The following is a 15,624-nucleotide window of genomic DNA, read 5'->3' as shown; positions in this document are numbered from 1 at the left end:
AACCACCTGCAAAGAACATCAAAAAACAATCTGCAGATCCAAGACACTTCTAGATGCCCCAAAAGCAACACATTTACATCCCCAACCAGCAATAAGGTTAGCACAACCTTAGCCAAACACAAACAGAGGTGAACTAGGAACAAAAACATAAAAAGAACCCCTATAAATCAACACAATCATTCACAGAAGAATTCAAAGACCAGAGAGAATCAAAAAGTTAAAAAACTCCCCCGTACACGTCCAGGATCCTTTCAGGATTCTCCACAGTGCCCGAATTACCCCTCAAGCACCAGCAACTTAAGGCAAGTGACACACATCACATGTACCTCCCAAGTCCCTGCACACAGAAACATTCAGCAACATAAAAACCATGGCCTCATCAGAAAGTTCCTCCAACATAGGCTCAACAAGCAGAGCTCCAACCACAGCATCAATCAGGTTGCTGCACGTCATCCTCCTCATTTGAAACCCATATAAAATCCTCTATTCTTTCCACCCTGTTTTGGCCAAATAGTCAGCAGTGGTGTCGACTGTATCATGGTTTGTCTTTACTTTCCAAGGGGCTGTCTTTGGCTCCCTCGCCCGTTAGTGGGGTTGAATACTTATTGGTTGATTGTAGAAGCTAATTAGTGTGAATTTGCTGAAAATCAGAAAATTTATCTGTGAAAACATTTTCCCATAAACTATCCAATTTAATAACCAAAAACGGCTTATAAATCATAACCAGAGAGGATAGAAGTCTTGCATAGCTTTTATATCTACATAATAATCTGCCCCAAAAGATCTGTACATGATGACAAAGCTCTAAGAAGCATTGATCTTCTATTGCTTCCCCACTAATTTGACAAATCATCTGTTGTCTCTACTTAGTTTCTTAGCTTGATGTGAGGAAAAATGTGTTTGCAACTGCTTAAGGAACATCAGATTCTATTCCTGACTCCTGATGATGTTGGTCATGGAAAGGAAATTTTGTTTCCAAGTGGAGATTGTGAATCAATTCATCATTTTCTTCTTCAGCATCATTTTCACTTTCATATGTCTCAAGATATGCCTCATCTCCTTCCTCCTGTACAAGGCAGAAAAAATAAATGAAACAACACGTTAGATCAGCTATCTTACATCAAGCAGCAGCAGATCTAGAGTGATAAAAATAATTTAGACCTCTGTGTCATCATCATCAGTAGGATATGAAGAATCTAATCTGTCATAAAACTCCTCGTCTCCTTGTTCTTCCATGCTGTGCATTTGATCCTATCAAAAGTGCATGAAAGGTTACTGTATTAATATTCATGACCAAACTGGCTAACCAAAGCACAGCAAAAGCTAATAAACTACATAAGAAAACTATACTATTTCAGATCTTATTTTATCCACTTTAGCCTGCAGAGCTGAAACATGCTTCACGAGAGCCTGTTAAATGGAATATGAAGGAAAATGAGTCATTTCAGAGGTGTCTGCAATTTTAAAAGGTAAATTAATCAAAAGCATAAGCAACATGCTATGTAGTTCCGTGTTTTCCAAAGAAAGAGTTTCTGAGAGATACCTCGCGTCTTTGAAGCTCAATTGAACGTGCCAAAGCCCTCCTCTTTGTCAAAAGATTCTTTGGCCTTATTGTAGAAGGTCGCTGATAATCCTTTCCTCGGTATACAATTATGGCATATCCTTTGGAGATTCTATCAACTGAAACCAAAACTCCACCGCTTTCAGCTTCAAGTGCTAATGCAACCTTTTTTACCTGGTCAAAAGTTTTAGCCTTCATGATGATCTTAACCAACTCCCTGTATTTCCAGTGTAAGTGCATGTTTTCTATAGTACCATCAAAAACTCCACGTCTACCTGAAGCAAGATATTAAATTAAACTCCTATAAAATCTCAAACTCTGAAATGGAAGACTGTATAATTCTTGTAGAAAGAGAGATACCAAGAAGTAGGAAAGCTTTCATCCTCAACCCAAGCTTGCGAAACATAAACCTTTCCTCATCAGTTATGCTTTCTGGATCTGCCTGCCTGTCTGCTGGTTTTAAATAATCTTCCACCTTAGTTAAGGCTCGTTCAGCTTTCAATAGCTTTCGGTCAGCCTGAAAGGAAAAATTTACCCACTCAAACCTATTTAGCATATAAATCTACAAATTGCAGGTAATGGCAGTATTTCAGCATATAAAACTAAAAAATAATGCATGGAAACATAGTGACCCAAAATTCAAGGAACTCACAAAAGCTAGGTTCTTGTCAAGTTTCCTGACTAGGTTGGCATGCCTCAAGATTTCTGCTTCCTTCATCACCTTTTCCTTATGATGATTGTCCAACCTCTTTCCCCATCTAGCATCTGCATCCAAAGTTTCTCCAAGGGTACCTGCAGCTCCTGATTGCTCAGCCACTTCAGTGCTTGGGACAAGAAAAGCTGATGCTCTTAACCGTGCTTGCTCCTCCTCATCTTGTAGGGACTTTGCCAATCTCTCCCTTTCCACTAATGCTTCAGCAACATCTGGTGACAAAAAGTTCTTTCCCCTGTAGAAGACCAAGAAGTCCTTGTTTCTAGAGAGAAGCATGCCCCCTGTCAATTTCTGCAGCCAATCAACAGAAGTATGTTATCAACTGTTCAATCTGGTGTTTTCAGAATCCAAATAGTTGCCCTTAAAAGTTTATCAAATGTAACTGATACCAATACCAGTAAGTGTCCACATCACCAAGACATATCATGTTTGTTTTCTTCTAAAAAAATTAAATGGAAACACTGATTAAATTATTCAGGCAGCTGTATCACCAATATATTCTTAAAATCATAATGATAGCCAGAACAGAAGAATATGGGAAGTTTGATCAAGCTGCATTATTTAGTTGAATGAATTAACCAATTATTGAAGGAATGTGGACTTCTTATGGCACACAAAAAAGAATAGTTATGCTTAGTCCATAGTTAAGTTGATTTAACTTATTCCTCATGGGTCCAATGGCAAGGACTTCGAAACCTAGATTCCAAACAACATAGGGCAAGTTGGCATTAAGATGAGAGTTGGGACAGTTGACAACATCCACTAACATAGAGGCAGTAAGACTCTAACACTGGCTTATGTGCTTGAAAAGAAAATAAAATACATTCACAGATCATTCTTTTGGCCATGAATAAGCACACTATCCGGTAAGTATCCAAAAAGCTAAGCTGTTTCCCCTAAAACATTTTGGAGCTCAGGGGACATAAACAGACCCAAAAAAATAGGATCCAAAGTATCATATACTAGTTGACATAGAGATTAAAACCGAGTGATTTAGACAATTTAGTTCAAATACCTTGATATCTTCAGCCATTCTCTCACTAGTAGTCAGTTGCACTCCTCGTTTGAGTGCGATCTTTGCAATAGAACTTTTTTCCCACAATTTAATCATGGCCACAGCCAGACCTTGGAGCTGCCTACTTCTACCTGGAGATGTATACTTCATTAGACATTCAAAAGAACCACCTTCAGATCATATGCGGTGACCCAAGAAAATGTAGCATACCTATAGCAAAGTGTGGAGGAAGAACTCTGGCAAGTCTTCTCAAAGATGTTGCTTCCTTTAGTCCGAGAGAAGATCTTACTCCATAAGGAAGTACTCTAAATGGAGGCTGATACCCAGCAACTATTCCAGGAAGCAAATCTGCATCAACTGGTAATGGATTACATCCTGGCCAATCTGTGTACCTGGGACCCAGGCCCTCTAACAGCTTGTCTACTTCATCCTCATACCTTATTTCTGGCAATGATTCTGTATCTTTATTCCCTTCAGCAGCAGTTTCAGAGTTTGCTTGAGGTGAAACCACATCTTTATGAGAACCCAAGCTAGAAAGATCCTTAGTTTTATCAGACACGGATGGTAAGGCATATGTAAATGTCTCGTTTCTCTTATATATTCGTTTGCTCAGGTGCACTGAAGGAACCTCATAACTCACGCCTCTATATAAAGAAACAGATGTCCCGGACCTCCAAATTACTAATCCTCCAGTTTTTCTCTGCACAAAACAAAAAGATGAAAAAGCAAAATTAGCGAAAGACAGAGTAACAAACTTTTCAGAGATTGAGATAGTATTATAACATTCTTACATATTATTGTCCCCTAAAATTATCCTGTTAGTCTATTACTTATACTTCCTTATTTTTTTTTGGTACAACAGTCAACAGGTGAAATCATATCACTGCCCAACCAGCAAAAGTTTGGAGTAAACATGGCATTCGAAAACGTATTTAAATTCTCAAAAGTCAAGATTCAATTATTGGTGAGGACTCAAAAAATGTACTTAATTTCACATTTTCATTTATCAATTTGGTTTATTCCTCTCTTATTTGGACTAAATTCCAAGGAAAAATTTTAAAAACTTTCTACAAATTTACAAAAACAGAACTAAACAAAAGCAATTAAAGTTCATCAGAAGCAAACCTCCAATATCTCATGCATTCTTTTCATATTAAGAGCAGGTGCCCCCTCAATCTTTAACCTGACAATCTCCTCAGTCTTCCACTTCTCATGAATTGTATCCACCAGCTCCTGAGTAACACCAGCACCCTTAATTCTCACCTTACTCTTCGTCCGGAACGTCAAGTTCCTTAACCTCCTAAGTTCAGACTCAGGCAGAGTCAATTCTGCCAACGAAGTTTTACTATCTCTTCTCGCTGTCCACCCCCCTTCCTCCTCGTCCTCCTTTCTCTTTTCCCACGGAAACCTCACTTCCCCATCACTTCCAAACACATTTTCCATCCCCAAAGGTGACTCTTTTGAAAATCCACCTCTATTATTTGGTAACATTCCTTCTTCCACATAAAAAATATCCTCTATAGACCCTCTTTCAATCACTCTCTTTGGCTCTTCCTCACCCTTTTCTTTCTGCTCATTTTCCTCTCCAATGTATCCAAATTTCTTCAATTTCTCCACTATTTTCTCCATTGTACTACTACTACTCCTCCCATTGTTATCACTCTGAGAATAAGACAAGCTCCATACATCCCCCTTTTTTCTATAATTGAACACTGTTTTGGGTGGTCTAGGCCCAAATCCTTTGTGGGTTTTGTTCCAACTATCTAACCAATTACTTCTAAAGGTAGGATCCTTGGTGGGAAAAGCTTTGGTTTTGCTTTTCGGGTATTGGTGAAATAGTGAGTTTGAAGTGACAGTATAGTTGGCTGCATACAAAGTTGAGGTTTTGAGAGGGAAATTTGATGAATCATAACTGCAAAAAGGGAGAGGGAGGCCATGGAACTTGGAGAGACGGGTTTGAAACGAATCCAAGAAGGTTGATTTTGTTGTTGTTGCTGGATGGAATTGGCGAGTGGGTAATAGAGTCATTGATTAGTTGAAGAAAAAATGCATAAAAGAATCAGAGGGGAAGAGAGACTGGTATTTTAACAAACGCTATTTGGATTTGGAGGTTTTGGGGGGAGGGTTTAAAGGCTTGTGTCTGGTGACTATTGTTATCCATGGCGGGGAAGAAATATCTGAGGCCTGTTTGGTTGCACGAGGATTCTAATCCAAATATAGCTTGGAGTTTTCCTATAGCAGGTTAACTAATCTCAAATCTTAATCCTGGAGAAATATAAAAACAGTGCTGGTATCAAACCTTTTCCATAGTAATTTGTCTCTTTATTTTATTACTTTTTTTAGTTTTAAAAAGTAAAATGCAAACTATAGGTTTAAATAATAATCAATACTTTTAAAAATTAAAATTTTACTGATGAGGAAGTGCAAATTTTCTTTTGTTTAAAAAAAAATACTATTGATTAATACTATTAATATTTACACATTTTATGAAATATGATTTTTTTTAAGTATTATAAAAACAAAATAAATTAAATAACACAATATTCAAATAAATAACATATATCAAAAGAGTTAACTAAGTTTTGATTGTATTAGTTTTACCTCGATCCTACACGTGTAGGTGAAAAAATTCACTTTTGGTAAAATTTATAAATTAATATTCGATAAATTAATAATTTTAATTAAATAATAATTTTAATTAATATTGATTTAAAATTAACGTGATAAATTAATAATTCGTTAAATTTATAAGATAATATATTTAAAAAAACACATACATCTCACTTGATATATAAATTAATAATATCCTCATACATCAAAATAATTTCTTTATACATTAAAATTATATATATACACGAGTTAATTAAAAAGTTTTTGTAAAATATGATTTCAATATTATTTATTTATTTTTTTTAAATTGATGTCTCATTAACTTTTCCTTTGTCATTATTAATTTACACTTTTAAGATGAAAAATCATATTGTTTAGTTTTATCGTTTATGATATTATATGTTCTGTTTATATAAAGTTTTGTTTAAATTAATATTCATGAAATATACTAATTAAGTATATATCAAAAGTAATTTTAATTTATTGTAAAAGTAAATTAATTTATAATTACTATTTAATAAGATTAATTTTAATTATGAACTTGTTTTGATGAAATAAATATATAAAATAATGATAATTCGTAATTCGATAATTAAGTATTAAGTTCAAAGTTTTAAAAAATAAAAAATATCTTATTAAATTAATTTTTATTAATTAATATATAAAATAATAAATTATTAATTTATTAATTAAATAATATTTTAATTAATTAATAAATTTTCCTACTCTCCAAATTATTAATTTATAAAAATTTTACTACATTTATAAATTAAAAGATATTTATTAATATAAAATCGGTGACATTGATATAAATGTGCCTTTGGTAAGAGCTTGGCCTATGGTTTTGGAAAACCAACTAAACTAAACAAATCCCAAAAGAAAACGTGCGCACTTTATCGAACCATAGCTGGCACTATCTACGCTGAGCTCGGCGTTCCGGTTTTCTGATTTCCCCCGGCGGAGAAACCGTTGTTTGGCGGAAGCAAGAATAAGAAAGCCTATTTAGCGGTTTGCAGCTAGCCAGGTTGTTTCCCGCAAAACCCAATATCCAAAATTTAGGTATCTGTTTATCTTTTTCTGAAAGGACAGTATTTTGTTTATGCATCATCAATTGCTTTGGTGTTCAATTTTAATTGAATAACTTTGGGGGTTTTGAGTAGCACTTGAATGCAATTGAAGTTGAATTAATTATGTGGGTTTTGAGTGTTGATTGTTTTTGGTGCAATAGAAAATATTAAATTTTGAAACTTATCTGGTCCAAGTTCAAAGGATTGGAGTTTGCTGTTTTAGCACTAAGATGGAAAGAGAATCTCTTTTTCCCATAATTTCTTTCAGAAATATTGGTCTGGAAATATCCAATTTGCAACGGGTTGATGCCATGACCCTTAATTACTAAACAAGGCTTTCCCTTGTAATGTTGTTGCTTCTACAAATGCTGTGGAGATGGTAGTTGTCGTCATGGCTTAGGGGGATGCTGATACAATTTAGTTTGATTCTTGGAAGTGTTAGAATCAGCTGCATTAAGAACTGACTTGCACCGGTTTTATCTCTTCCTAGGGAAAAGATGAAAACCAGAGATCTGATTCATTCTGCTGAGATGAACTGTTTTTAGCCATTTGTGAAGAGTTGAAAACTTGAAATGAGTAATTCTATGGAATCTCATATATGCAGGGAATTTATACATTGGCCCTTTTTGCATATTTCCACCATTGTCATTACCAAATAGCTGGATGTCTCTCAGTTGGCTTTGGTTGCATTATTTTTTACCTAAATATTTAATCCCTTTATTATTCAAAGTTTAGACCTTTATCTGAATGACTTGATTTAATGGCATGTGCTTTGGCTGATTGATATTCCTTTCAATCATTTGGAAGATGCATTTGTTGAACAGGCTCATTGGTCTATGATGATGTCCTTTTGTTTGTCCTGTTTATCTTGACCTTTTTTAAGTAGAGATGAAAGTGGAATGAATCATCAAGTGATCTTCCAGTTCTTGCTAGAATCTTGGGTACAAATGGGCTGGTTTTGTGGAGGTATTGAAGCATGCCTACTGGTGCACTAGTTCAGAGAGAAATCCAGCAATGGTGATGGCTTCTTTCTTGTATTAAATAGCTTGGTGTATAATTTTATAGCCAAAGGATGGGTCATGGGTGATGTAGATGTGTGCATCTATGTTCTCATCTCTTCATACCCTTCTGGCAGAAGTATATCAGGAAGTCGTTCTTGCCAAAACAACAAAAAATTATAAGAAAATTTAAAAACATTGAGAGCATGCTTATGACCTTTGTATATCGTGTTTTTGCATGAGAGAAGCCCATCATTCATTATATTGAAAGGGCTTCCTATTGAAAGATCTAGCTTTCTGATAAAATTATACACTTGTTGCATATGTGAACTTTCGTGGAACTTCCATTCCACTTGCATGATGCTTGGTGGGAGTGGAGGGGTGCATTGGTATAATTGTTAACAGAGCTGCTAGCATAATCTATTTTACTTTCCTCAAATTTCAGACCAGCTTTCTTAAGAATATCATTATGTCATGGTCCAACTTTGTTTTCTTTCTTATTTTTCTCTGTAACCTTTAATCCATTAATTCTTCATAGTTTGAACACTTATTGTAATTACTTGATTTACGTGGTATGTCATCTGATTTATTTCTGTTTTAATCATTGAGTCTTACAAGTTCTTTTCTAGAAGCAGATGTTTAATTTGTTATGACCTTTCTATTGATTCTGATTTTTTTGTCTTTCTGAAGTTGATACAAGATATGTTTTCTGAAGTGGAATTGCAAAGGGATGTGAAGGTGCATGCTGGAAACTTGGATAAAAGAGGACTGGTTTCACAGAGGTCCATTCTAGTATTGCTACTTGAGGACCTGTTTAAGGAGAGAGCCAGTGAGGATCATGGTTACTTCCTTTCTGTAACTAGCTTGAAGAGCATAGGTAAAGGTGATGTTGTGGATGAGTCAGGGAATATGGTCTTCACTGTGGTGTTTACTTGTCGGACCTTCAAGCCCTTCAAGGGAGAAGTATTGCAAGGAGTTGTACACCACATATGTCATCGTGGTGTGTTCTTGAGATGTGGACCTGTGAGAATAGCTTATCTGTCAGCTTGGAAAATGCCGAATTACCACTATGTGCCTGGTGTGAAACCAGTCTTCATAAGTGATGACCTTTCAAAGATAGAGAAGGATGTTGTGGTTTGTTTCTTGGTGCTTGCAGTAAGATGGATAAGTGCAAGTAGGGACTTTGAGTTGCTAGCCAGCCTAAATGCCGATTCACTTGGACCAATTTCATTGCCATGGTCTGATGAAGTGGACCTGTGAATGAATGGTTGTATAGCAAAAGTTACTGTGTTTATACATTTGTTCTCGTGGTTTCACAGTGATGAAGAAATGTTTCTGGGTAATGCAAGCAGTATATATAATATATGTACATTTGTTAAATTACCTTCCACCCTTCTTGTAAAGATTAGGGGTCATGTAGATGGATGTGTCCTCTCAATATAGGAATTCTGTAGTCTGACTCTGAACAAATGAGCCAATATTGAGGTGAATGCGTGTTTCCTTTCTCATTGTGCTTGAAATTTGCATAATTTTCTGGTCACCGTTGATATTGAAAGGAATTGTTATTACTTCCTGCTTCGATGTTGAGTGAGCGGAGTCCCAAATTTCAGTGATATGTCCTGCAACATGATGATGTTGTCCTGATGCAGCTGTTATACGGAGCATATATTTTCAGATAATTGCTGTGATTGTTATTTGAATTATAAAAATAAAAAATAATTATTAAGAGGGATATGATGTTTCCTCATTCAGCCTCTCTCGTTCTCTCACCAAATTAAAATAAATTTAAAATTAAAATATTTAAATTTTAATTATAAATTATAAAAAATAAATATTTTAAACTTTTTCTACCATGGATAAGTGTGTGTGCAGGTTATTACTACCAAAAACTTGTCGGACTTCTTGCTTCAAGAAATTGTAACATTTGAATATTATTACAATAAAATTTCTATAAATTAATACTATTGAGATCATGAAAAGTTATTAATTAAACGAAATATTATTTAATCGATAAATGAATAATTTATTAATTTATATATTAATCAATAAAAAATTAATCTATTAAGGTATTTTTTATTTTTTTAAACATTAAATTTAATATATGTATTGCGTATTGTGATTATACGAATGCTATCAAATTATTAATTATCATTATTCTATATATTTGTTTAATCAAAACAAGTTCATAAATGTAATTAATCTTATTAAATAGAAGTCATGAATCTATCTATTTTTACAAGAAATTAAAATTTCATTCTATATATACTTAATTAATATATTTTATGAATATTAAGTCAAATAAAAACATATATAAAAAGAACATATAATATCACAAACGGTAAAACTAAACACAATAACCTTCTTAATATGTAAAGAAATCAATAATAATGAATGAAATATATAAAGTATTATGTGAACATGTACAGTATAAAAAATCAAAATTGCACCCAAAAGCAATTGCAATAGTGGGTGTCAGAAAAGTTTAACTTATAAGTAAGCCAAGCAACAATATCAAATATGATCAAGATGCATTCAAAGCAACGATCACATTACTTAATTTTCTCTTGCAATACGAGAATACTACATCAAAACCTTTTAATGTATTAAGAAAAATTAAAGATGAAGTCTAATGAGACATCAATTTCAAGAAGAAGCAAATAACATTGGATTTATATTTTACAAAGGCTTTTTAATTGAGTCATGTATATCTAATTTTAATGTATAAAGAGATTATTAATTTATATATTAAGTGGGATCAATGGTTTTTTTAAATGTATTATCTTATAAATTTAACAAATTATTAATTTACCATGTTAGTCCTAAATTGAGACCGATCAAAAATATTATTTAATCAAAATTATTAATTTATCAAGTATTAATTTATTGAGATTTTATTGTGTATGACGTTGACGAAGATGAATAGGATTATTCAACAAATATGTTGCAATTTCCTTAAAAATGTTAGGAAACCAAAATCATGTAAAAAGGGCCTGCACCATCCTTATTGATAAGTGACATTATATATTTTTAAAATTAAATTATATAAAAATTTAAATAAATTATTTTTTATCTTTAATTAAGTCTTATATTTTTATTTTGGATTAAATAGAAACACATAATTAACTGTTGATTAACTATCATTAATCAAAATGATACTAGTAATTTTTATATGACTAAATACTGAAATAAATCCCTAAACTATGTCAAAAAAGTTAATTAAAACTATAACCTTTTATTACGTTCAATTAAGTCCTTAAATTTTTATTTTAGATAAAATAAGTTATTCTTATTAACTGTTGATTAATTCTGTTAATCAACGATATAATTGACACTTTTATGTCACATCATTTATTACGTGACAGATTAATTTGTTATTTTGATATTATCATTGTCACGTAGCAAATGACGTGATATTAAATATTATAGATTAGGTATTATGTGGCATTAAATGTTGACAATTACAATCTTAGACTAATAATGATATTTTTTGACTGCTAAGGCTAATAAAGTCATTTTTTTTAAAAAGGAATTATGTGGCATCGAGGTGGAGGGTGATGTCAGCTTGTTAGATTAACGACATTTCATATAAAATTGACAAGTGTCATTTTAATTAACAATAATTGATAAATCATTAATTATAATGACATATTTAATTTAAAATAAAATATAAAAATTTGATTGAACACAATAAAAAAATAAAAATTTATTTAAAATTTTCAAAATAATTTAAAATCTTTTTTAGATATTATACATGTTTTAAATCACACATAATAATGTTATTAATAACCAGGAAAGAAATTCATATCAAGTTCAAATTTTTGTATTATTATGGTTTTACAATTATTAATTGCAATTACAAATTGTTTAAAATCAATATAAAATTTGCAAGAAATCTAAATAGATCTCGCATATATAAATGATTGAGATTGCATATAGTTGTATACAATTAATTTAAAATCATAAGAGAATTACATACAATTTGCTATTTGTTTTATTATAAATAGATAATTTAAGATAAACTATTATATGTGATTAATAAAACTAACGATTGAGTGTAAAATAAATTTTTGAAAATCTAATTTTATTAGTTACAAAAGAATGTTTTTTATTTTTCACATATTTATCATGTTCCGCCAATTAAACTTTGTATTAACATATATACTGACTATTACACGTACAAAAAGAAATAAATACAAATTATTGATATTTCTATTTAAGAAGAAAATATTAAGTTACCTTCGTTTAAAAAAAAAATTTTAGATATTTTGCATAAATGTGACAGTGTCACGCACTTAAACATTATACAATGGACATCAATTACGGACCTTATATATTTCTATTTAATTGATTGATGATCATTTTAATTATAAAGGTTCTTATTTATATATTAATTGATGATCATTTAATTCTTAAAGGATATTATTGGATTTGGATGCTACATATATAATAAGGATATAATAAAAGAATAATAATTGTTTTGATGGAAATGCCTTGATTTTCTTTTTCGTTTTTCTAAAGATATTATGACATCCATAATTTTCATTCCTTAATCATATATATTATAGCTATAAGGATTCAAGTTTAACCTAATTGCTACTTCCTCCTTAAGAGAGTTGGTTAAGGATCTCATATTAGAATCCCGTCTCCCCTTTTTGTCTTCTTATATAAAACACACAAAAAAAAAATGTGCATGATAAATGTAAAAAAAAAGAGAGCAGAGTAAATATTTTTACTCTATTACGTTTAAAGGTAAGTTATTTTATTCAATAACATGTAAAGTAAACCCTTTTATTCAATAATAAGTAATTTTTGTTTAAAATGTCATACCTAGTGGATCTCTGCGGACTTAAATATGCTCAAGCAATTAAAACAACTGATCTAAAGAACATCTACAATTTTAAGACTCAACCGATAATAGCATATAAAGAAGCCCAAGATAATGATGGAAGTGCTAATAGCAAGTGCCGAGGAAGGTTTTAACACAGCATATAAGCCTGTGACGAAAGCTACCACCAGCGCTACTTCAGCAATACCGGCGAACATCGCCATGAGGTGTGTTGAATATTGACGTTCTCTTCCAGTTACATTGGGTCGCGAGGACCATAAGTTAAAGTTAATAACTAACACAGAGGAAATCATGGCTATGGCATCTGCTATAACAAATGCATTGAAAGCATAGTTATGACTTAGCATTGCTGTGCCTTGATCACTCTTGTAGCCACCGGGTAAGGTAAGTGCTGCGGCAAATGTTACGGTGACGATAAGCCCTGCCACCACTGCTCGAGCCTCTCTGTCCTTATCAAAGCCCTGGTGGTTTCCCTTCTTACGCACGAGTAGCGGCGTAACTGCTACACCGGCCACTTCCCCACTTCCGACTTCATCTAATAATTGGAAGATTTGTTCCTACAACCACATTCCTTATCCTTTTTAGGAATCATAATAGAGTTGGAAAACATTGTTGAAGTTATTTGTAACCCCTAAAATTTTTATACTCGAAATTAGAAACATATATAGTAGGTTTTTTTTTAATGAAAGAAATATAATGGCTCTAAAGTGTCCTAAATGTTATTTGCAATTACCTTTTTCTTGGAATCAAGGTTGTCCTTTCTAATCGTTACCATATCATCTGTAACAAAATCAAGAGTACCAATTGGAGGAGATAAGCGGGAAGCCGCAAACACCTGAGAAGGCGTGTTTCCATGGATATCTTCTTCGTCTACAAGTCTTCTACAATTAGGTCCAAAGAATATTTCATGCAAGTTTGTGATAGGTAAAGAAGCGGCAGCAAAGTGGTAAAAATTCCAGCCCCTTTTGTCCACAATTTCGCAACAGCCTGGACAATGATTGATAATCTCTCTCATTGTCAGATTATGGCCTTGCCTAGCCGCCATAAGAAGAGGTGTCATCTTCTCTTTATCAGTTATGTAGGCTGCAGATTCATCACATTCCAACAATAGCTTCACAATTTGGTACCGGTAACCGATATGTGCAGCATAGTGAAGCGGAGTCCGTCCATTTTCATCTGTTGCTTTTGTCAAATTCGATCTCTTCCGTAAGATTTCTCTTGTACTCCCTATATGAAATTTAAAATAACAATAATATTAATAAAAGGTCACCTCATATATGTTTTTTTTCAAAGAATTCTATATTTTATGACTTATTATCAATGTTTGATTTTCTTTAAAGAAAAAAACAAATTACTTTCCATAAACTTACTTCTATCAGCAGCCATAACTGCTGCATGCAAAGCTGTTCTACCACAGGGGCCATCATGTTTAGCGGATTCACATTTATCTAATATCACTTTCACCAAGCGATGATATCCTCTCCTAGCTGCAATGTAAAGTGGAGTCTCGCCGCTTTTATTAACAGAATATGAGAAACCAGGGTCTTCTTGAATCAATGCATGAACCGCATCAAGATGGCCATATCGAATTGCTTTATGCAAAGCTGTATTTTCCTCATTATCCGTCATTCTCAGCATCCGCTTTGCTGGTTCTATCCCGTTCTCTAGGTGTCTATGTTCAGCTTTTGCGCGCTTAACAAGAAGCTCCACTATGTTAGCATGCCCAAACCTCGCTGCAATTTGCAAAGGAATTTCACCTTTGGCATTGGGTTTCAGTAGTAGTGATGGGCTCCTGTTAACAATTTCTTCCACAAAGTTGGTGGATCTTGAATTTTTGAGTGGGATTCTGAATTTAAAAGGCCAAAAGGCTATAATCCTGTAATTTGGGATTGCCAAATAAATATGGAGCACTGTGTTTTGGTTTGGGGTCACCAGGCAATGAAGAGGCCCCTGGTAAGCAATGAATGCTTCGACATTGCCATCAAGTGCAGCCTTGTATAATTCACCTTTCAAACGGGTGGAGATCTCTGCTTGCACAGTCTCTTCGTCAGAGGAAATGGAATTTGAGGGATCCATATATGGGGCAAGGTCAGCACACTGACTCTCTGGAACTCCTCGTTGCTGAGTTATCTATAGGCTGCTCAAGACATAAAAGACAAGTTAATAGGAGTCCAAAATAGAAGACACTAAACAAATGGCAATCAGAGGATAAATAAATAATCTATATCTTATATAAGATAATAATTTTTAAAATTGATTAAGAGTATTTTTGTCTAATAATGTTTTTAGTCTATTTTTTCACATTTGGAGTAGACATTATCAAAGGAGGTCAATAATGACTATTTCAACTTCTCTCTCGAAAATAATCATTTCGTAAAACGAACATCTTCTTAAAAAAGAATTAAGATTAAGCAGGGAATGACTTTTCCGTTCGCCACAATAAAATATGCACTAAATTCTATTAGAAAAACTTGACCCAAAACACAAATTGTTTACATTATTTACCATTCAAAACACAAATCAAACAATGTAAGCAAAGATGCAAAAGGGCTCACTGGTACAGTAGCAGACGCGGCAAACAGGCAAACGACGACGCACAGCAAAGAGGTAAAAAGGTGAACGACAGTGCACGACAAAGAGAGAGAAGCAGCAAGTAGGCGCGGCTCACACCTCCGATAACGAACGAGCACGGCAAGGGGATTCAGAGAAGCGGCTAAGGCGAAAGACCAAAGAGGTAATGAGGTGCGGCTGAAGCTTGAAAAAAACTTAGATAGGGTTAGACTATATATTTTGAACAGCAGGTAAAAAAATTCTG

At 33.3% G+C, this 15,624-nt stretch overlaps 3 protein-coding genes across 8 annotated transcripts; 1 reads left to right on the top strand and 2 right to left on the bottom strand.

The window, feature by feature from the left end:
• On the bottom strand, positions 711-5,478 carry LOC18603127 (CRM-domain containing factor CFM3A, chloroplastic/mitochondrial). Of its 2 annotated transcripts, XM_007034912.2 has the most exons (9): positions 4,414-5,477; positions 3,499-3,988; positions 3,289-3,419; positions 2,214-2,564; positions 1,922-2,078; positions 1,544-1,836; positions 1,351-1,410; positions 1,162-1,251; positions 711-1,066 (listed from the first exon to the last, which is right to left on the bottom strand). In XM_007034912.2, exons 1-9 carry the CDS (start codon positions 5,314-5,316, stop codon positions 911-913), a joined length of 2,631 nt encoding a protein of 876 aa, XP_007034974.2. In that variant the 5' UTR covers positions 5,317-5,477; the 3' UTR covers positions 711-910. The 2 variants fall into 2 exon arrangements, with proteins under 2 accessions (XP_007034974.2, XP_007034976.2); XM_007034914.2 differs by lacking the exon at positions 1,351-1,410 and having other exon boundaries at positions 804-1,066; positions 4,414-5,478.
• Positions 6,715-9,531, top strand: LOC18603126 (DNA-directed RNA polymerase V subunit 7). 5 transcript variants are annotated; one of them, XM_018120266.1, is made up of 3 exons: positions 6,735-6,942; positions 7,848-7,982; positions 8,654-9,531. In XM_018120266.1, exons 2-3 carry the CDS (start codon positions 7,980-7,982, stop codon positions 9,221-9,223), a joined length of 573 nt encoding a protein of 190 aa, XP_017975755.1. In that variant the 5' UTR covers positions 6,735-6,942; positions 7,848-7,979; the 3' UTR covers positions 9,224-9,531. The 5 variants fall into 5 exon arrangements, with proteins under 5 accessions (XP_007034972.2, XP_007034973.2, XP_017975755.1 ...); XM_007034907.2 differs by having other exon boundaries at positions 6,735-6,957; positions 7,889-7,982; XM_007034908.2 differs by having other exon boundaries at positions 6,735-6,957; positions 7,773-7,982.
• LOC18603125 (protein ACCELERATED CELL DEATH 6) lies at positions 12,755-15,624 on the bottom strand. The gene is made up of 4 exons (XM_018118936.1): positions 15,365-15,624; positions 14,180-14,946; positions 13,543-14,036; positions 12,755-13,366 (listed from the first exon to the last, which is right to left on the bottom strand). Exons 2-4 carry the CDS (start codon positions 14,883-14,885, stop codon positions 12,842-12,844), a joined length of 1,725 nt encoding a protein of 574 aa, XP_017974425.1. The 5' UTR covers positions 14,886-14,946; positions 15,365-15,624; the 3' UTR covers positions 12,755-12,841.

Source organism: Theobroma cacao, chromosome 4 (assembly GCF_000208745.1).
Source record: "Theobroma cacao cultivar B97-61/B2 chromosome 4, Criollo_cocoa_genome_V2, whole genome shotgun sequence".
Taxonomy (NCBI): Eukaryota; Viridiplantae; Streptophyta; class Magnoliopsida; order Malvales; family Malvaceae; genus Theobroma; species Theobroma cacao.
Note: the sequence above shows the minus strand (reverse complement) of the source record. Positions and strands in the feature narration are given on the sequence as shown.

What these genes read in the sequence shown, in the direction of transcription:
- LOC18603127 (XM_007034912.2), bottom strand. Translation starts at nt 5,316, where the DNA reads ATGACTCTATTACCCACTCGCCAATTCCATCCAGCAACAACAACAAAA. An exon ending in GAAAGCTTTCCTACTTCTTG is followed by an intron (nt 1,837 to 1,921) that starts GTATCTCTCTTT and finishes ATCTTGCTTCAG; the next exon opens with GTAGACGTGGAGTTTTTGAT. An exon ending in CTGATGATGATGACACAGAG is followed by an intron (nt 1,067 to 1,161) that starts GTCTAAATTATT and finishes TGCCTTGTACAG; the next exon opens with GAGGAAGGAGATGAGGCATA.
- LOC18603125 (XM_018118936.1), bottom strand. Translation starts at nt 14,885, where the DNA reads ATGGATCCCTCAAATTCCATTTCCTCTGACGAAGAGACTGTGCAAGCA. An exon ending in AGTTATGGCTGCTGATAGAA is followed by an intron (nt 14,037 to 14,179) that starts GTAAGTTTATGG and finishes AATTTCATATAG; the next exon opens with GGAGTACAAGAGAAATCTTA. An exon ending in ACCTTGATTCCAAGAAAAAG is followed by an intron (nt 13,367 to 13,542) that starts GTAATTGCAAAT and finishes ATGTGGTTGTAG; the next exon opens with GAACAAATCTTCCAATTATT.